This window comes from Corvus hawaiiensis, chromosome 5, assembly GCF_020740725.1.
Source record: "Corvus hawaiiensis isolate bCorHaw1 chromosome 5, bCorHaw1.pri.cur, whole genome shotgun sequence".
Taxonomy (NCBI): domain Eukaryota; kingdom Metazoa; phylum Chordata; class Aves; order Passeriformes; family Corvidae; genus Corvus; species Corvus hawaiiensis.
In genome coordinates this window covers 10,666,359-10,686,052 of record NC_063217.1, presented here as the reverse complement: position 1 = coordinate 10,686,052, position 19,694 = coordinate 10,666,359, and the positions used below count along the sequence as shown (strand labels likewise).

Here is a 19,694-nt window from a genome sequence, read left to right as displayed (position 1 = left end):
TCAGTATAACACACTGTTTGGTGTGCAGTAATGCTGAACTGTGCTTGTGAAAATCGAGTATCTCAGATGTATTCCTGAAACACAGAACCAGGATGAGTACAATTCTATACCTGCAAACACAACACTTGTACATGCATGTCCGCGTTTATTGGGGATTTTTTTTAAGCTCGTAGTTACGTTTACACACTGTTTGCATCGCTGTAGTGACATTACTAACATTTCGTGGTTGATATTCTTAGTGCCTATTATGACGAGACTAAAAAGGGCGTGTGTCTCCTGCAGCCATCCATCAGGGCAGGAAGCAGGAAAAGCACCCAGTGACGGTATTTTTCGTAATTTAATGTTGGAAAGACATCCTTGGCTCCTGCCTTAACGCCTTTCGGAGTCACCTGCCCGGAGGTAGTGGGGACGGAGGGGTGCCGAGGGCTTTGCCATCACCCCGGGCTACCCCCGCGCCGGGCAGGGGACGTGCCGCAGTTCCCGGGCCGTCTCCGGCGGGATTCAGCGTGATTGCGGCGAAGAGAAACCTCTCCTTCCCCAACAGCCTTCTCTTCCACGGCCACCTTTTTGCGCCACGGTAAATCTTTATTTTTTGCAGGCAGGGGAATGGAGGGGAATGGGCAGGTCCTGATGCCTCCCGTGGGTCAGGAGGGAGAAAAACCACGTGTTTTCTACAGAGTTGGCCTTGAGACCGTGCTTAGACTACAGGTGGTGGGGCCCCTTATTTTTTCCCTCTTCGGCTCTGTTTCTTTCCCAGGTACATGTTTTTCTCCGAGGCGTCGGAGACTTCCAGGTCCAGCGCGGCTCTGCGAGGTGCGGGACGGGCGCGGCCTGTGGCCCCGGCCCGCTGCCGGCGGGGTCTCTTCGGCCGAACAGTCCTGGCTTCCAGTTCGTGCCCACCCCGGCCTGGGATGCCCGCCGGCCACATGGTGTGGAATGCCCGTGGGATATCCCCCCGTCGCCATCTTCGACGGCTCCTGAGCCTCTGTCAGGGTGTGCTCGACAGCCGGCTGCCACGCAGAGGGCAGGAAGAAGTGGAGATTTGGGGCCGGGCTCCGTAGGGAATCGGCAGACGGAAGGGTATATTTGGGGCCGAAAACGCGTGTGTGAGTGTGACAAGAGCCTTCAGTGAGTCACGGTGCTGGCGGGCCAGCCACTCCCGCCGCTGCCCGGCCGCCTCCCGCAGGGAGCGGAACGGCTTCCCGCAATGTGAATGCAATTACCTTGCTGGTGTTTGATGCCTCCCCTCGCTCTCCCTTCACTGCCTCGGTGTGTCGTAGAGTAGAAGCAAAATGAAAGGCAGCCTTTATCGCTCGCACCCCTAACCTCTGCTCCTCTTTGCTTTTAAGGGCCGCGAGCGTTCGGAGCCCGGACCTTTGCGGGGGCTATTGACCCCCAGCGCTGCGGGCAGAGGTGGCTTTGGGCAGGGGCACCATGCTCCCTTCTCCGTGTCAAAAAAAAAGCGGTGCTGAACAGATCGCTCAGTTGCTGACACCTTCCTAAGAGATGAGACGGCATCGCTGGGGGTAAGGGAATTGGCCAATATCTGCCTCTGCTTGATGTATATATATATATATCTATATGTATATAAATATATATTTTTATATTTTTATATATATATAATTCATAAGCGTACACATACACACACACATATATGTATATATGTATGTGTATACTTATAAATAAAAATACTGTTTCAGCCATGTTCTCTTTAGGTGCTTAGGTATAAAAATAAAACAAATAATGACTATATTAGCACCTTCAGTAAGTAGTCGGGAGCCACCAAAAGGCAAAACCTGTTCCTAGAAAGCAGTGTTGCTTTTTCGGGTCCAAAGCTCCCTCAGAGGAGCAGAGGTGGTGGGATGGTTCGGATACCTACTTAAAAGCAATACTAAAACAAGAAAACAACAAAATAAATAAACAAACAAACATCCCCCATGAAATACTGATCAACAAGAAGATGATTGTACCCCTTCTAAACCTCTGTGTAACACCTTCCACTCTCTCTGCTCCCTTCGGGAGGCGGGGGCCCGCTCACCTTCCCGGGGAGCCACCCAAATTCTCCCCCCGGGCGGGTCTCATCCCTATAGAGTTCGCCAGGTCCCGGCTCCGGCTCTGCCGTCCTCAAAAAGGGGCCGGTGCCGAGCAGGACCCAGGGGTGGTGGGTTATGCCCCGCTGAGGCTCGCAGGGACAAGCAGAGGGGACTTTCCAGAGGGGTGTCCCTGCCAGCCCCCCGCCTGGATGGAGGTCCCATGCGCATCTCACGGGGATACCCCATTTTGAGTGGCCTCTGCGGCAAAGGAGGAGGACACGGCAGTGGGAAACTTTTTCTTGCATGTAGAAAACCCTAAAGCCCTCAAATGTGAGTTAAATAGCACTTAAGTGCAGCAACACTTTGTGGATTCCTTCTGAATTTGCGGTAAATTTTAACGGGTCCCTGAAGACGGGGAAACAGAGAAAATTGTTTTTCTTTCCACTGTACTTTCTTAATAAACCTAATCCAGCTGCATTCTTCACCATCAGGGATACTGGAAGAGAACTTTTCCCCTTTCAAGGACGCTGCACAACCCATGCTGTGTCCCATGAATGTGTTCATTATTCACAGATAGTCACTAAGTGCTTTGGATGGAAACTTCCAGCCTGTGGCATGTCCTGAGTGTCCGCGATGCCTATTTATTGCTCGTTAGAGATGCCATACAACTGGCAGCATGAATAGCATCTCTTAAGAGCTGGCTTCTTGCAAAGTGAGGGCTATTTTAACCCCTGATAAATTATCGAACTGGAGAATGTCCTTGGGTACCTGAACATATTAACTAAGAAAATGGTTCGAGGATGGTTTTGGGGGATATCTATTCCCTTGTGTTAAAATTCCAGGGCTCTTTCAGAAATATTTAATTGTTTGACTGGAGATGGGGAGAGAGGGAGAAAATAAATCACCAGCAAATTATATGATATCATAAAATAAAAAAGTAGTCCCTACTGAAAATGAGATACAATTACAATAAAATCCAGTTTTAAAGTGACTTTTCTAGTAAGGTCTTTGGCATAGATTTCCTTATAAAATTTTTACCTTTTTTTTTTTTTTTTTTTTTAATGTACAGTGAGAAAATGCATGGTTTTATTGGTACTGGTTAGGGTCAGCCACAGGAGAATTATGGAAGTCATGTGAAATAGGTGCCAATAAAGCTTTTATTATTGTTATACAGACAAAAGAGCATTATGGAAAGAGATCCTTACCAGGCCAAACTATGGATATTTTGTTCTGTTAACAATCACGTTGGAAAATACAGAGACACTGTAAAAAAAACCCTGACTTTTCAAAGCTTTTCAGAACATTAACCTATTACCAAGTAAGAATTTTGGAATAATTTTCCCCCAGAAAATTAAGGTTTCCTGAAATGAAGCACTGCACACAATTCATTTTTTTTCCTAAATAAAAAGATCTAGGGAACTAAAAAAACAAAACTTGCACTGTCACAAGAGAATATAACTCTCAATTTTGAAATAACATTTGATTTTTGTGTTATGCAACATAAGGGAAAAATCAAAGTATTTTTTTATTAACAAGGTAGTCTTTAGTTTGTTTGTGTGTATCTACAGTTTGAATCTGAAGATTTTCTACCAAAACTTGAAGCTGAGGATTCTGAAGTAAAAATTAAAATGCTGTTCCCTTTCCTTCATCCAATCTTGAATGATTTTAGCAGACCATTAAACATTGTAAAGGACTGTAATGAACATCCACATGTGTTGATAGATTGGATTCTTAGATCAAGCTTCAAAAACTGTTGGAGCTTAGTGAATTTCATAAAAACTCATACCTTCTTAAATCTGATTGACTCAGGAGTTTTAGATTAATTCCAGGACTGAGCCAATTTCAATCAAAGAAAGTATTAAGAACTTACACTACAAAACATCCTTTGTACTTTTACAGTTGTGTAAAAGGAAAATTGATGCATGGATCAAAGTTAGCCCCCAAATATTATTAACATTGGAGTAAAAATCATACTAGCTTTTCCACCTTGATAGTAAAATATTTCAAATCGTGTATATACCATGGGGATACTCTAATGTTCAAGAAAACTTGTGAAAATTACATGAAACTATTATATTTTAAAAATTACCTGTATTTATGATTTATATTAATAAGAAGCAAGTGTCCTCTGCAGAGATAGAAAACAGAAAGCATCTCCTCTCCACTGACTTTTGAGTTATTCATCATAAAAGAGGACAACTATTCAACCTTTAAAACTGCCATTAGATCAAGGAAAGTGTTTTCCGTTGTCATGTGAAAATTATGCTTCTCTAAATCATATTTGAGTAAAGCATACATATTCCCTCCCAAACAAAAATTCCTTCACCAATGATACATATACAAATGTAAACCCATAAATTTTTGAGTCAGTCCAGAAATAATCTTTATAGAAATCCATGAGTAGTTAGCGTTTATGTGAGTCATTAAAATCTGGGGATGAATGTATTTTTCAAAAGGTTCTGTAATAGATTATGAATGGTTTTGCAATGCTCCAACATTTATGGAGATACATATCTGGAGAAATATACAGTTACATACATATGAATATGTTTATTATGGTATACAAAAATTACATTTTCATCCAGCATGAAAATAGTGTTGAAATGCCTTTAGAAAGGATTGGACCTAGTCAAAATTAATATTGTAATGAACTCAGATCCTAATGTAAATCCATGGAAACCCCAAATGCATTCACTTTCTTGTTCTGAATTATTTTGTTATCCATTCTGATTAGTCCTAGAAAACCCTGAAGCAGTAGGAAGGCTGGGTCAAGCACTGAGTGAACTCGGTGGTAAAGCTCTGTTTGCTTTCTCTTGTCGAGCAGCACTGGGAAGTGCTATCTTCCCCAGGATCTCAGTGGGGCTCGGCAGGAAACCCAACCATATCAGCTCCTTCTCATAAGACTCCCCTTTGACTTCCCAAACTCCTGGAGTTGTGTTAGGATGGCGCGAGCCAGTTCCCACAGTAATTCATTATGAAACCTGAGCACCGCAGCTCACATTCTGCCCTTGCCAGGACATGAGAAGTCAACCCAGAAATTTACACAAGCCTCTGGCTATGAATAATAAAATCTACACTGCAGTTAACTGAAATTGGAGCAATAAGTGGCCTTGCTGCAAGAAAATTTCCATATCACACTTTGTAAATGCGTATCTTGCCCAGAGGAAGTTAGTCTTGATTTAAATGAAGACAGTACTGGAGAAGTGGGTGAGGAGAGCTGAAGGTACAGCTTAGTTGTCTGCCATACTAAGTGGGAAGAGGTGTCAATGCCCCTTTTATGTCCCTCTCTCATGCAAAATTCTCCTCCCACATCTGCTGGAGGGGACTAATCAAAATAAATGGAGACTTCTGTGTTTAACCGTTTCATCCTATGCCCCTCTTAAATATAGAGCATGTCTAGCCAACATTGCCCACACGTTCATGGGGTGACCATCATATAGGAAAAGTCAGGTGAATCACCTTGCATGGCCCTTCCAACAGTCTGTCTTGGAGAAAATGTCTTGGTTCTCCATGACAACACATACCACGGTGCAGAGGGATGAAGGGCAGCTCTTCAGAGAAGATGCAGTCAACACTCAGCTGGAGGTGGGACTGGTCTCTTTAGCAAGCACACTGGGATAGTGGGGATGGTGATGAGCCAGCAGGGGTCCAACCTGAAGCCCCCAAAACCCTGTTGTTCATCTGGCAAGGGACCACATTTTCCTTAGATAGTGGGAAGAAGTGGCGCCCTGTCATCATGGTGTGCAGGTGTGGTAGTTTGTGTAGGTGATACGTGTTTTGCAGAGGAGAGATACCTCTTGCCTACACTTCCTCCTCTCCCCTGCCAGCATCCTTGCAAAAGTCTGGCAAACACCAGCCCTTTAGCAGTATTTATAGCTATATCTCTATCTGATGAGCCACTCTAAAAGCAGGTTAACTCAAAACATACCGCTTAGCTGCTTGGAAATACAGATGCGAAGGGATATCTGGTTCTAATATACAGATCACCTTATGGTGTGGCAGGTTTCAGTTTCCACAATAGAGAGTGCGTTTGTGCTAGGAGTGATTTAAGCCATTTGGGACCTTCAAAAGCAGAAACCCTTCATGAACCTTATTGGAAATGACTACACTTGGTGAAAAAAAAAAGGAAGAGAAACTAGAGGGGTGATCCAAGATCACAAACATCTAAAGAGTGGAAAGGAAACCTTTTCAAATGTTGCTTTCTCACAGAAAATGCCTAAGATAAGTGTTTGAGAAGTATCTCCATTCCTTTATTGAGTTGTGAAGTCTGTTAATGCTAATGGAACTATCATCTCATTGCAAAAAGCCACCAGACTTAGTAAAGAACAGTCAGTTTATTAAATATTTGCACTATCAATCATATTTTCTACTGCATTTTCTGTTTTGCATTTTGCCTCTTGCTGAGGGGCGCAATGAGGAGGACAACAAAGCAGGTTTCTCCTTTCAGATACACCTGGTGGATTTGAGCTCTGATATTTCTCTTTCCCTCAGTACGGGAAATCCCTTAGGAAGAGCAAAGTATCAGCATAAAGATCGTCTGTACAGATTGGAAAGAAGGATTTTGCCCTTGGGTCCAAAAGCTGGAATATTTTCTGCAGATCATCGACTCCATAACACACATGTACTTATTAAATAAGCTAACAAGCTTGTGCTTAAGTAAGGCTTCCATGCAGTAAAGGAGAAGAACATTTGATAAGTTGGGGTTGAAGGGTTGACACCTACATCCCTTATATCCCAGAGCCACTTTTTTCAAATATCTACTTTTCAGGTTCACACCAACTGCGCTTTCGAGGTGCACAAGAGGAACTTTTCAGAAGCTTATACCAGGTGATCTGAAACGGTGCTTCCTCACAGATCTGAATGACCCCACGCAGAAAATGTGTGGAATACATCTACCTTGTCAAAGGGGGAAATCAGTTGACATAAGAAGTCTTTCCGTCATTCTCATCTACCCTCTCACTGCCTGCACAGTTCAGCAGGGAAAACAGCAGAGGCGAAGCAGCTGGAACGACGCCAGCACTTGGGGCTTTTGGCAGCCCTCTGCAGCAGGGGTTTGGGGTCTTTTTGCATCCCTCCTCTCTGGAGCTGTCAGCAGGTAAAACACTCTGCCGTGTTTCTCAGAGCTGCTGAAACATGATGTGCTCTGCCTCCACCTTTGGCAGAGCTTGCCTGACCCTGCCTTGCTCCTTGCTTAGGGTGAGGCAGATTCAATCCCCTTGGCAGCCCAGATGGGTCACCACAGGCTTGATCAGGCCTGAGGAGCTGTCCTCTTACATTTAGCAAGAGGGAAAAATGCCCACCAGCTGCTTGCAATTGCTGAGACACTAAGCACAGATTTTGCCTTCATGAGTGAACATTTAACAGTCATGATAGACAGACTCAGCAACATCTTATCAGTACCTTTTGGCTGTCAGGACAAAGGCCTGAACACCTCCAGGTCTCCACACCAAGTCTCCACAGGGTTTGCTGGGATGGAGGATGCGTGTGTTAACAAGGTGGCTCTCCACAGCAGCAAACACATCATTCCAGTGCCCCATGGTCCCCACTCAGGGCAAGAGCCAGACAGAAGTCAGATGTCAGGTCTAATAGATTTAGCTTGACTTTTGCCATGCAGAGGGGCAAGAGGGACACCTGTAGAGGGTCATCTATCTCCCGCTCTGTGCATCCCTTCTTGGCAGGGATGATCACTGCTGCAAGTGCTGCCAAAATCGCTGTAGAGGACATTGACATTAAACCAAACACCTAACTTCTAGATGCAGGTTGAAAAGAAACCCATGTTTATTTCTTCATTTTCTGGTTGCTTTTATCTTGTTTGGCTGGAATAACCCTTTCCCTTTCCAGCATCTTTTTGCCTGATGCTGGGTTGTTGCTTTCTTTCTTGTGCTGCAATTCCAAGTGTTCCTACACACAAGTTTTCCCTTTTCATATATCTACTAACGCCAGTTTAAAATCAAAACAAAAAAAACCCCAAACCCAAATCCACTGAGATCTGACTCAAAGAAAAGATACCTTAGCCTTATGAGGTACAAATTAAAGTGCAGGTTATTCTTGAGAAATTTGAGTCTGGGGAATCTGAATGTCTTTCTGTAAGGACCAAATCTAATGATGTATGGGAATGATTAATGAGGATTTTAACAGTATTTGCATCTTGCTGATTCTAAGTAACATTCAGTATTTAGAGAGCTTTGGGAGCCTTTCTGACAGCTAACAAGGATTTATAGATTCTTTAGTTTAAATTTAAATACAGATTAATATTCCAGATTAGTTTACTACTACTAATTTTGTGAACACTAATAAATCCCAAAGATTGTATCTATTCAGAAATTAATCAGGGTATGTAGATGCAGATGATTAAAAATTCTACCACAATCAGGGTGATTAAGAAAAGAATCATAAAATCTTAAGGCTGCCTTTCACAGAGTCTGAATCTGCAGAAATTTTTAACTGGTATGTAAGTTTATATGGGCTCCATTTGACAAGAGTAGTTTGAATCTGGATGAAATCTGAGGAAATAAATTATAAAACTGTGCCTTTTCTTGAGCTGGAATCTCTGGATCTGACCTATTTAAAGGTAGAAATTTTGACCATAGGCCACATGTTCTTTGTTTTGGACTTATTTCTATTCTGCAGTCTTATCTGATGTTTCTTCCATGTGCACATTTAGCCAGACTTCCTCGGTATGAAACAGTACACTTGTGAGCCAATGCATGGGAAAGTATTTTTGCTAGCAGGAATCAGCATTTTGCATCTTTTCCTTGTGTAAATTAAGTCAATAAGAAAAGTGTCTGGTGACTCTGCACTAATTTTAAAAGAGTTTAAAATATTTCTCTCCCTCCTGCTTTAGTTTCCTCTTTTAATCTTCTTTCAGAATGTGTGCCTGTATTTACCAGAAGGTGCAATTAAAGTAAGCAAAGCATAAGCGAAAATAAGATGACACAGAGGAACATCTTCACTAACCCTTGACTGGAGACATGATGTGTAGATACCTTTTAATTTCTTAAACACCAGGGCAGGATTTGGTGTAACTGCAGACCAAAAGGACCTTTCCCCAGTGAACCTCAGGGCTACATCCCTCCCCTGACCAAGCACAGACTTCTGCAAAATGCTCTCAACACGGCCTGATGGGTGTGTTTTTCTCATTTCCCTCACTAAAAGCTTATTCAAAGTGAAGCACAGATGAGATCTGTGGTGTAAAACAGCTCCAAAACAGTTCTGGTGCCGCAGAACCCCTTGAGATGCTCGCAGGTGTTATGAGAGCATAGTGCAGCTAACCCATCTCAGACAAAAACCACTGCTGAGGTCCAGGTGGATTAAGATTTTCTTCTAGCAGTTCTGTATTGCACAATCCAAATGTACACTAAACTTAGATCTGTACTTCTGCCAAGTCGCAAATTATAAATAAGAGGCTTCAGAGCAAGCCAATTTTCCTACTTAGTTTTAATAGCCAATACTCTGAAAACCTCAAGGCTAATTAGACTGTTCATTGTCCTGCTGCATTTAATTATTCAGATATTGATCTAACATCTTAACACACAAGACAAAATAGTGACACATTTTATATTTGGAAATGGAAAAAAAATAGGGAGCAGACCTGCTTTGAAAATGATTTAGCAGTTATTAACTGAACTCAAAGAACAGTTTCCAAGTGTTGATTTTTTTCATGAGCCACACAGACTTTTTGTCTAATTTAAAAAACAGAAAAAAGAATAAAAAGAAGGAAATAAAAAGTGGAAAGAACCCTAACAACAACAAAAGAATCCCAAACAAACAAGCAAAACCCTACAGAATTATCCATAAAGCCTGCCTCAAGTTTCACATCTAGCTGAAAAAATATCCTGCACAGTAAATTGCCAAATCCATGTGTCTCTACAAAGATGGAGACAAGTAATTTGTAAAATCAGGGCAATCCTGTGGTCAAGTTCTGACCCTACCTAAGACAACCTCTCACCTTGGTCTAGTAAATATTTAGCTTGCTTTGTTCCTCCACTGCCTGAAAATTGAGCTTCATGTGTTTCCCTCTTTTACTGTTGTCTTAATTTAGGCCCCCTTGTTTCTGATATGGGACTTAGTCCTGCTGGGTACCTAGCTTTGGGACTGAAATGGAACCTCACACAACACAGAACAAGCTGCTCTATAGAGACAACCTTGTCAAGGTTCTTCTTTTGAAAGACAGAGTTTGTGTTCCTTCTTAGGTTTTTTTTTCCCCCTAGGAAGTTTTCTCACTACATTTTGGAAAAGTTATTTTCTCCTTCCCAGCCACAATCTGTGAAGCTTTTGGAGAATGAGAAACACATATGTTCTGGGTCCACCAGCACCACTTCCACGTTTATTGTTATATAAAACAGAAAAAGAGAACCTGGGTTATTTGTAGTGGAAATAATCTATAATTTAGTCACTTACAGACTAGACACCCTAATGTGCACAGAAACTTATGAGCATAGCACACAGTCTGTCTCATGCACAGGACACGTTTATCAGAGGCACTGTGCCCTAGCAGTGCCTAATACCCTGCACTGACTGTGAGGAGAGTTCATGGTGACATGTCCAGAACATTGTTAGGTTGTTTAAAGGTAGCTACTTAGTGTGTTTTGATATTCCCAAAGTCATCCAAGATATTTATGCAGGACTTCAATTATGACCCAGCACTTTTGGGAGACTCACATGGTGCCGGAGCAGGACCTTTTAATGCTACGTGGCTCAAGTGATACCAGACACATTGCTCTGGCAACTGGTTCCCACCTGCAAAGACTATGAGACAAATGGCATCATTACTGTCTAGTTTTGTGGGTTTCTCGTGTTGTTTTGTTGGTTTTTTTCCCCCAGAGGACAAGCTAAAAAAGCAAAGTGATTCACCAAACCTATTCCCACTGGATTTGATTCTGTCTGCTGAATGTAAGCCCTGTGGTCAGAAGAGCCCTTGGAGGAGAGCTCATTCTCCTGCTATGGAGCAATAAAAAAACAACTATCATAGAGCAATTCAGTTGCATTTTCTGTCCTTCCAGTGACACTCAGGCCAGCTTCAACTTCCTTCTGGGGCAAAAGTAAAAAAGATAATGAAATGAGCAGAAGACAATGAGGTCCTCTTGACAACTCTGAAACGGAGATTTTACTGCAAGAGTAATGTAGACTGCTGACCCAGCTCTGGGGACTTCATTATTCAAGACCAGACACTTTGATGGGAGGGACAAAGTGAAAGCTGCTGCAGTGAGGGAGCACCAGCGAGAGCAACAGACTGTAGGAAAGGCTTCCTATGCCTTCGTCCATGCCAAGATTGTGCTTCCACTCAAGACTTTAGTCCAACAAGTTGTTAAGGTCCTATGGCTGGTCATTAGATAGCTCTAGAATAATATTTTCGTTGGGAAGAAGTAAATTTAAAAATTTAAAAAGCAACATGTATTTCAGTACAATGGCTCAGCAGGGGATTGACTTAAAGCTTGACAAATGGGAGACATTGCTTTACACAAAAATGCAGGGTGCTCTGCTTTGCACAAGGAGAAAACATGGCTTTTCCCTTAACTGGATCTAGCATCAGTTATAGGTAGAATATACATAGAGGAATGGCATATGACATCTGGTCATTATTGCACAATTCACTGGCTGGTAACTCCTGTGCTGCTTCTCCAACTCAGTAACTGACACCAGATAATACAGTTGGGATTAATCCAGGCCTTACGAAGTGTTCCAAAAGCTTGGAGTTAATTACTATGCTTGAGATTCTCAGATTGGCATATGGTGTTAAAAAATGTTGTGCAATTGAAGGCAAAGCATAAATTTTGCAAGAGCTGTATTTTGCCAGAAAACTTGCTTTCCCCTCAGATTATTTATTGCTAACTGCAGAGAAGTGTCTTACATATGTCAGGGAGTTTCTTTTCGAATCTGCGAGTCCAGTTCCTGGTGTCCTTTAAAAAATTACCTTATAAATACCATCAGAAAAAAATCTGGTTTCCCGTCTGGAAAAGACAGTAGAATTGACTGTCATAAACTGTAACAGATCACTTTGCAGTCACATTAAAATCAAGTTTAATAACATTAAAGCTTGTACATGGTGGGAAATTCCATTTTAAATTCCTTCACCATCTGTTGCTTAAAAGTCAGCCATGAGTATTTCCCTTCCACTTCTCTTTTCCTTAGAATGGTTAATGCACAGGCACAGGTTTTTAAAAACTATACTCAGGGTGGGGTGTTGGTAGGGGAGCAGAAGGACCTTGGCTGTGCTGGAGTGGGAGAGTGGGATCTGCTGATAAATATCAGGGACTGAAATTTCACTCACCAGAAACTGTTTTATCACAGTAAAATTACTCAAGAACTGAGTTGCTTGTTAAGCCTTTTCTCAATGAATCTCCCCTGCTTAGATTTTGGAACTGCTGTTGGAGTAATCTGCTGGAGAGTTACAGAACTTTAGGTGAACCATTTATTATTTATTTATTTGTTTCATAGTATATCTCTTTACTGCAACTGTCCCAGCCCTTCCTTCTGCCATCTAAACAGCACCATCTTCAGGCACTTTTAAAACCTATCCATTACCTCGCGGTGACTTAGCTGTTCCTCGTACTGGGAATGCTCTTTTTCTGGTGCTGAAATTGCAGATCTTCTCCTGGTTTTTCCCTGAGCATTGTCTTTAAGTCTTGACACTTGTCAAAATTATTCTATCACCCCAAGATGCGACTACCACCCCCTTCCAGTTTCACCCCTTTTTTTCTGTGTGATTGAATCTTTTCTCAGAAGGACACTTAAATGTCCTTTGAAGAGTTTGACTGTTATACCTGTTTCATACTGTTTATTTCTATCATTTATTGTGACTTTTTTTTTCCTGATCTCCTCCGTGGAAAGACCAACTCTGTTTTCATTGGTATGTTCAAACAATGTATTTCCAGTTTCTGTACCTTGAAAGAGACAAAGAGATTTTTAGATCAACTCTATTTTGCTATCTACTTGTCTTGAACATACATTTTTAACACAAGCAAAATCTTGTTAAGTCAAAAGAAATACATCAGTTATTAGTCTCTAGCAATTACGTTTGTTTCATATAAACAAAACAAGTCTCGGTTTGGTATTAAAATCACAAGAACATGCAACAAGAGATATTCAGTACATTTATAATGTCATCCTAACCACCTACTGTTATTTCCCCCAACAAAATGTCATTTGCATGGTTTGTTTATTCCTTGATATTTTTTTTTTAGTAGTCCGAAGGCAAATAAACAGAAAAAAATCCCACCGCCCACCCATGGTCGCTGTGCAAGGCAGATTGTAAAGCTACTTATGTAGTTCTTTACGGCAATGTTTGGCCTCTAAGAAACACAGAAACTGTTTCTGCCCTTTGCTCGCCACTTAATCATTGACGGGGAGATGCTGTCCCTCCTTCCTGCCCTCCCGTTGCAAAGAGGAGGCTAGTGCTTAACTTCAAGGAGGGTGTTCACATCCAGCATTGCCTCCACTGAGTTTCCCCCGACTCCATGGGGTCTCTCCAACTCTAGGTCCTGCATCTTGCAGCACTGACAGGAAAGCACAAGTTCTCCTGCCTTTGCTTCATTAGGTAGACCAACAACGTGGTGACACTTGAGGTTTTCTTTAGTCTTTACTTGGGAGAGAAAAATTCCTCAGTACTAAAACTGCTGGATTTGCCAATTTTCAGTTTTACTGCGAGAGATAATTTTGTCGAAGTTTTCACATGGTAATTAGGGCGAACGTCTGCACGGCGTCTGTAGGAAATGCTGCAGCAGGCAGCACTTGCCAGGTTGCAGCGTGTGTTACCAAATGAGAAGCGAGAGCAGATGCCCTGGGGGCCTGTCCCGGTGTCTCCGCGTCCCGGACGGGGCCCCCGGGGCGTGCGGGTGTGCGATCCAGACGTGCAGCTCTTCAGATGCTGCATTTCTCTCGAGAAGCAGGGGTTATTCCTCAGCCCTGCTCGGCCTCCTCCTGCCCGCAGAGCCGCCCCGGGGCCGAGAGCCGGGACGGGCACACAGGGCTCGGCCGGGGTGCGCCGCTTATCCCTGGGGAAGCGGGAGGGAGATGGGAAAGGGTCTCGGCCCCTCGGGAGCCCCACGCCGTGCGGAGCTCCGAGGCTGGGTAAACCATGCCCTGGAAGGCAGTGTACCGCCGGGTCTCATTTCCTTGGCCCCGAGGGCGAGGCTGGGGGGAAGGGGCTGCGCAGAGGGATGAAATTTGGCGTCAAAGAGGGGCGGCAAGGTTGCCCCTCACCCCGGATAGGAACTAAGTTGTTCATAATAAAGAGGCTTTTCGGTGTTTTACAGCCAATGACAAAATTCTTGTGTCCTACTTTTGGGCGAGAGATCGCCTTTGTGGGTTAATTTAAGGAAGCCGAAGAAGCTGCGGTACGGGCCGGGAGGGAGGGGAAGGGTGGGAAAGTGCCGATGCCACGCTGGAGGGGCCGGCCGGGGGCAAGGGGACGACGCAGAGCCTCGCACGGCCCCACGGCCCCACGGCTCCAGGCTGATGCTCAGCCCGTCTCCAATGCCCCCCGGGTCTGTCTCCGCCCCGTGGGTCCGGGCCGGTTCGGCAGCCGCAGGTTCCGCAGCTCCTGCAGTCCCGTCCCCAGGCTTGGGGTCAGCTCCGATGGGAGAGCAGGGATCCCCACGGTTGTGTCCCGACGTGTCGTGTCCTTCCCCCACGAGGGGAGCTACCGTCCCCTGGGAGGGCAGGGCAGATTCCGAAGATCCCCCTGACAGTGTGGTCCCCTAACAGGCCCCGGAGCGCCTGCGGCTCCCCCTCGCTCCTCCAATGGCACTGGGGATTCGGCAGGATGCGCCCGGCGCCCCTTTGCACTCCTGAGAATAAGCATAGACAGATGAAAGGATATCTTTTCTCTTTTCTTTTCTTTTCTTTTCTTTTCTTTTCTTTTCTTTTCTTTTCTTTTCTTTTCTTTTCTTTTCTTTTTTCTTTTCTTTTCTTTTCTTTTCTTTTTTCTTTTCTTTTCTTTTCTTTTCTTTTCTTTTCTTTTCTTTTCTTTTCTTTTCTTTTCTTTTCTTTTCTTTTCTTTTCTTTTCTTTTCTTTTCTTTTCTTTTCTTTTCTTTTCTTTTCTTTTCTTTTCTTTTTCATCTCCTCTCCTCTCCTCTCCTCTCCTCTCCTCTCCTCTCCTCTCCTCTCCTCTCCTCTCCTCTCCTCTCCTCTCCTCTCCTCTCCTCTCCTCTCCTCTCCTCTCCTCTCCTCTCCTCTCCTCTCCTCTCCTCTCCTCTCCTCTCCTCTCCTCTCCTCTCCTCTCCTTTCTCCTTTCTCTTCCCCTCCTTTCTTTCTTTCTTTCTCTTTCTCTTTCTCTTTCTCTTTCTCTTTCTCTTTCTCTTTCTCTTTCTCTTTTTCTTTCCTTTCTTTAATTTAATCCGTTTTGGTCTGTTTTATCTCTTTATTACTCTGATTATTTTACTTTTTGAGATAAACCTGTTTTTCAAGTTCGCTTCGTTTTGCCAGACCCTCTCGGGCCGGGAGCCCATGTTTCACGGCCTCCCTTAGGAAGCAGCAGTGCGGGGCTCGCACCTTTCCCGACGCCTTTGCGGAGCAGAGCCCGGGCCGCCCTGTTGTGAAAACGGGACCAGCGCAGCCGGGCCGCCAGCGAAGAGGCGGGGAGGGCTGGAAGACAGGGGGCTAAATTTCTGTCCACCCAAAGCAGCTTCTGTTCGCAGCTGGGAGGTGAATTCGATGAGTCCCCAGCGCCCCTCGGCCAGCCGGGCACCCCCCGCCCCAGGGCCACCCGTCCGGGCAGCCCCACAGCCCCGCCGGGGTGAGGAGCAACCGGGTCTCCACCCGCCGGGGACTCTTTATTCGATCGCTTTCCCTCGCCCCCCAGTAAAATGATGATCATCTTTACAGGAGAACACAGATGCGGGGAGAGGGTATCCTCACAGAGCCCTGTTGAAGGAGGATCTTCCCAATAATTCTACTTCAGGAATCTGTCTCTTCCCTGCTTTAGCTTTATCCCAAAGCAGAGGTTTTATTTTTGTTTTTCTTTTTTTTCCTCACCTAGGTTTGGGGTTTTTTTCCAAGTTATTTTTAGAGGTGTTTCTGTCTTTATTGGCTGTTCAGAAAAGGAAAAGGAGAACATTTCCACAGTATTTGTTTCATTCAAATAAAGATCTTAATTTTTTTTTCCTAACACTCCCTGGGTCTGGACCAAACAGAGATTACTCTGAAATTAATTCACAAAAAAATAGGTGACTATCCTAGATTAAAGATAAATTCCCAGATACACAGGTGTCATGTAGGAAGGCCCTGCATCCAGGTGTTCCCTACCCTTTTCCAGGTTTGACTTTACAAAGGTGAAGGTATTTTAAATTAAGTTTTGATGCTTCTCTAGTGTGCACATCCTCCATCATTTCTCTGTTCTAGAGCCTTGCTCAGATCCAAGAAACTTCTACCTGCTTTTGTTGTTGTTGTTGCAAAAATCAATCGCAGAACAAGTATACTTCTCTGAGAAAACCCCCACAGAGGAGTGTCCTGCTCCCTGTGAGCTATGATCCAGCATCTGAGCCTGGGCGCTGAATTCCCCATGAAGTGCCTATCACAGCTGACTTGCTGCACACGGTTTGCAGCAGATTTTCTCTTCTCACTTCTGCACCTACACCTTCTTTCTCTTTTCCTCATCAACAGGACTCTGCAGAGCCCTTCTCCAGCTAAGTATGTTTGTTACTACCCCACATTTTGGTTTTGCCTGATTTACTTTGCTATCACTGCCTTTCATATCACTCCTCTGAATTTTTGCTTTTTAATACCCAGAAAGTGCTGGTGTCTGTGTCTGTACTCTGCTCTTTCACATGATATTATCACATCGACAATATTTTTTAAAAGACACAGGTTTAAATAAAATGTATAAAGGACAACCAGACTAAAACATACACCAGATCCTTCCATTCTTGGAGATGAGGTGTCTTTTGCCCTTTTTGGAGTCTTCTGAAGTCGGTGAGATATTATTCTGAGTTGGCTTTTATCAGGAATCTCATATCAGTATATTGCTGACAGAATTTCCCACCTCCAAGAAAAAAAGCACCTAACTATAATTTCTGCAGCAACAGAGATGCTAATCTGACTCTTCCGTGCCAAATCTAGAATATCATTACTGCCAAAAATTAACATTGTTTTTGCTTGCTCAACTTTGTGAGATACATACCAGAGGTCACTTTTCAGGTAGGCTGTAACCTCTGCTTGTCTCCTGGCAACGTGATAGGTTGTTAATGGACCTTAATACTGGGGAGATGCAAATCTGTTCATATGCTGAGCATTTTGGAGGTTTTGCATTTCAGAGCTTTTCCAGTTCTGTAAGTTATTTAAGCCTCTGAAATCAATTTTGATCGCTTGGGAATTCATTAATATCACTGTGAAATCTTACCTACAAAGTTCTTCAGCATGAGGAAATGCTGGAACTAACTTTGCAAATTTGTTCTTTATGATCATGTTTTGGGAAAGTCAGACCTACAAGCAATTATTATTAAGAACACATGAAAAAATTAGAGAATACTGAACTCATTGCCCAGGCTTTGGTACTCCAAAACATAAACCACCTGTCTTCAGGGTCTAGGTTTGAACATCAAGCTGAGTTAATTCAGATCTGATCCTATATGCAATTATGGATAATTTACAGGACCAATTCCATGCCCCACTAGTAGAACTGTATGTTTGCGGTATCTACATCTTATTGATGAGGAAAAGAAAATTAAGCTTAATGCAAAAATATTTGTGTAACTCATCTGGATGAAAGTATCTATATGATGTGTGTGGCAACATTATTTCTGGTCATGAGATAGTTCATCTGTCTTTTAAGAGCCTTTCTCCCTCTTTTAAGAGATTTGATATGCAGATGCTAAGCAGGGTTGGCCACACACTTGCTCTCGAACAGTCCAAGTGCATCTCTCCTACCTTGGCCATATCACATCAGTCTTCGCTTGCCCGGGGGCTGCTGAATAATCCAAATTCCCAATACAGAGAAAACAAGGTGTCTTGAGTTGTGGTGTGATCACACTCACTGAGTCACTCTGGGGAATAGCTGCCCCAGATTTGCAGATTTTTGTAGGGATTCCATTTTTTCTTCATTATCATTGTTCACAGGAGCCACATCCTTTTAGTGCTGCAACTCATTTCCAGAGCACTGGTTCCCTCCCTGCTTATCTTTCCAAGGTACGTGCCTCACAGCTCCCAGCCTAATGGCATTTTGACATGCTGCTTGCAGAGTTGGGAAGCTTTGCTGCCCTCATAATGATCAACAGGAAAGACTCTAGAGGATAACGGAAATCTGGAAAACATGAGGGGTGAAAGATGTGCCTTTGTTTAAACTGCAAAAAGAAAAGCAAAAAAAGAGTAGGAAGACAGGGGACAACAGTGTTCTGTATGTAAAATGTGGCTACAAAGTCGCTGGTAATCATTTATAAGCAATTGAGGAAGAATGAGAAATCACTTAAATTTGCAGCAAAGAAAACCAGGGTAAGTATTAGAAACAGAGTCTGGTTCTTAAGAGGGTATCCAGGAAAAGGGTTTGATAGAAATCCCAGGACTTGTGCTACAGAAATGCAGATCGGAATAAATATCTATAAGAGATTATCTAAAGGGATTTACTTAACTTTAATGCAGAGGGTGGAATGGTGGGAGAGTGGCCTGTATGGTTGGATGACTTCTTGACTTCTCTTTCAGTGCTTCATTGCTACAAAACCATCTCACCCCTAGAGGCAAGGCAACTCTTCAGCTGGCTGACAGCTGATGCAGGATGGAGTTTAAACTCAGCTGAAGATTAACTGTGGTGGTAGAAATGCATTGATTCATGTGGAATTCAGGCTCTTAATTCACACCCAAACCACTGGCAGAGCCACTGCTGGCTTCAGTAGCTCAGTACCAAGTACTTATCTGGCAGGCACTACCATGTCCATTTCTCTGTTTTGAAGAAGTATCACAAGATTGGCCTCTTACCACATCCATTCCATCTCTGTGAAATATTATGGCTATTTCAGCATGAGCTGTGTGGCAGTCAGAGATCAGAGTGGCACAGAAGGTGATTAGGCTGTTAAATTCACTATGTTACTAAATAAAAGTATTAAGCTTTTCGTTCTCCCCTTTATTATTTTATTTGAATAATTGTTACCCGGGTTTTGGATACTGAAATTACTGCCTAAGAAATGCTCTCAGTGGGAGCAGAAAGGATGCAAAATCGACCAACTGATAGGGAAGAGAGCTGCATTTTTATCTCAATAATCAAGAGAATTACTGGGAGAAGAACTCAAAGTAGGAAGCACAGTACTGTTTCTCTAAATTCTGATCACAGAGGTCCTTTTCATGGAAATGGAGAGGGAGGGATCAGTTTCACTTTTGGACTCCATTTATTTGTTTTATTGTGCACTGGAATAGATTAGGAGTGCTCATACAAGCAATTAATGGCACCTCTGATGGGGCACGGCAATAAACAGCAGGGAGGTGGTAACTTTTTCTGTTTTCATATTTGCCTGCGGTGTAAGGGGGGCAGGGTACACAAAACAAAAGGTAGTGAAACAGGTGGATGGTGAGGCAGAGAGAGGAAAAGAAAATTAGGATGGTGGATGTAGTAAGGAGAGAAGGACAAAACAGTGGCAGACTGAAGAGCAGGAATCAAATAAGCTTGGAGTCATTGCGGAAAATCACTGTCATATTATCCTGTGGTGAGTAGAAAGTAACTGAAGAGAACAAGGTGA

General features: G+C 43.4%; 1 protein-coding gene across 1 annotated transcript; it reads left to right on the top strand.

Annotated features, from left to right (window-relative positions):
- Positions 1 to 247: 247 nt before the first annotated feature.
- LOC125326097 lies at positions 248 to 8,562 on the top strand. The gene is made up of 5 exons (XM_048303917.1): positions 248 to 265; positions 404 to 577; positions 758 to 1,106; positions 1,350 to 1,526; positions 6,802 to 8,562. The coding sequence occupies exons 1-4, from the start codon at positions 248 to 250 to the stop codon at positions 1,490 to 1,492; spliced, it is 684 nt and encodes a 227-aa protein (XP_048159874.1). The 3' UTR covers positions 1,493 to 1,526; positions 6,802 to 8,562.
- The last annotated feature ends 11,132 nt before the right edge of the window (positions 8,563 to 19,694 follow it).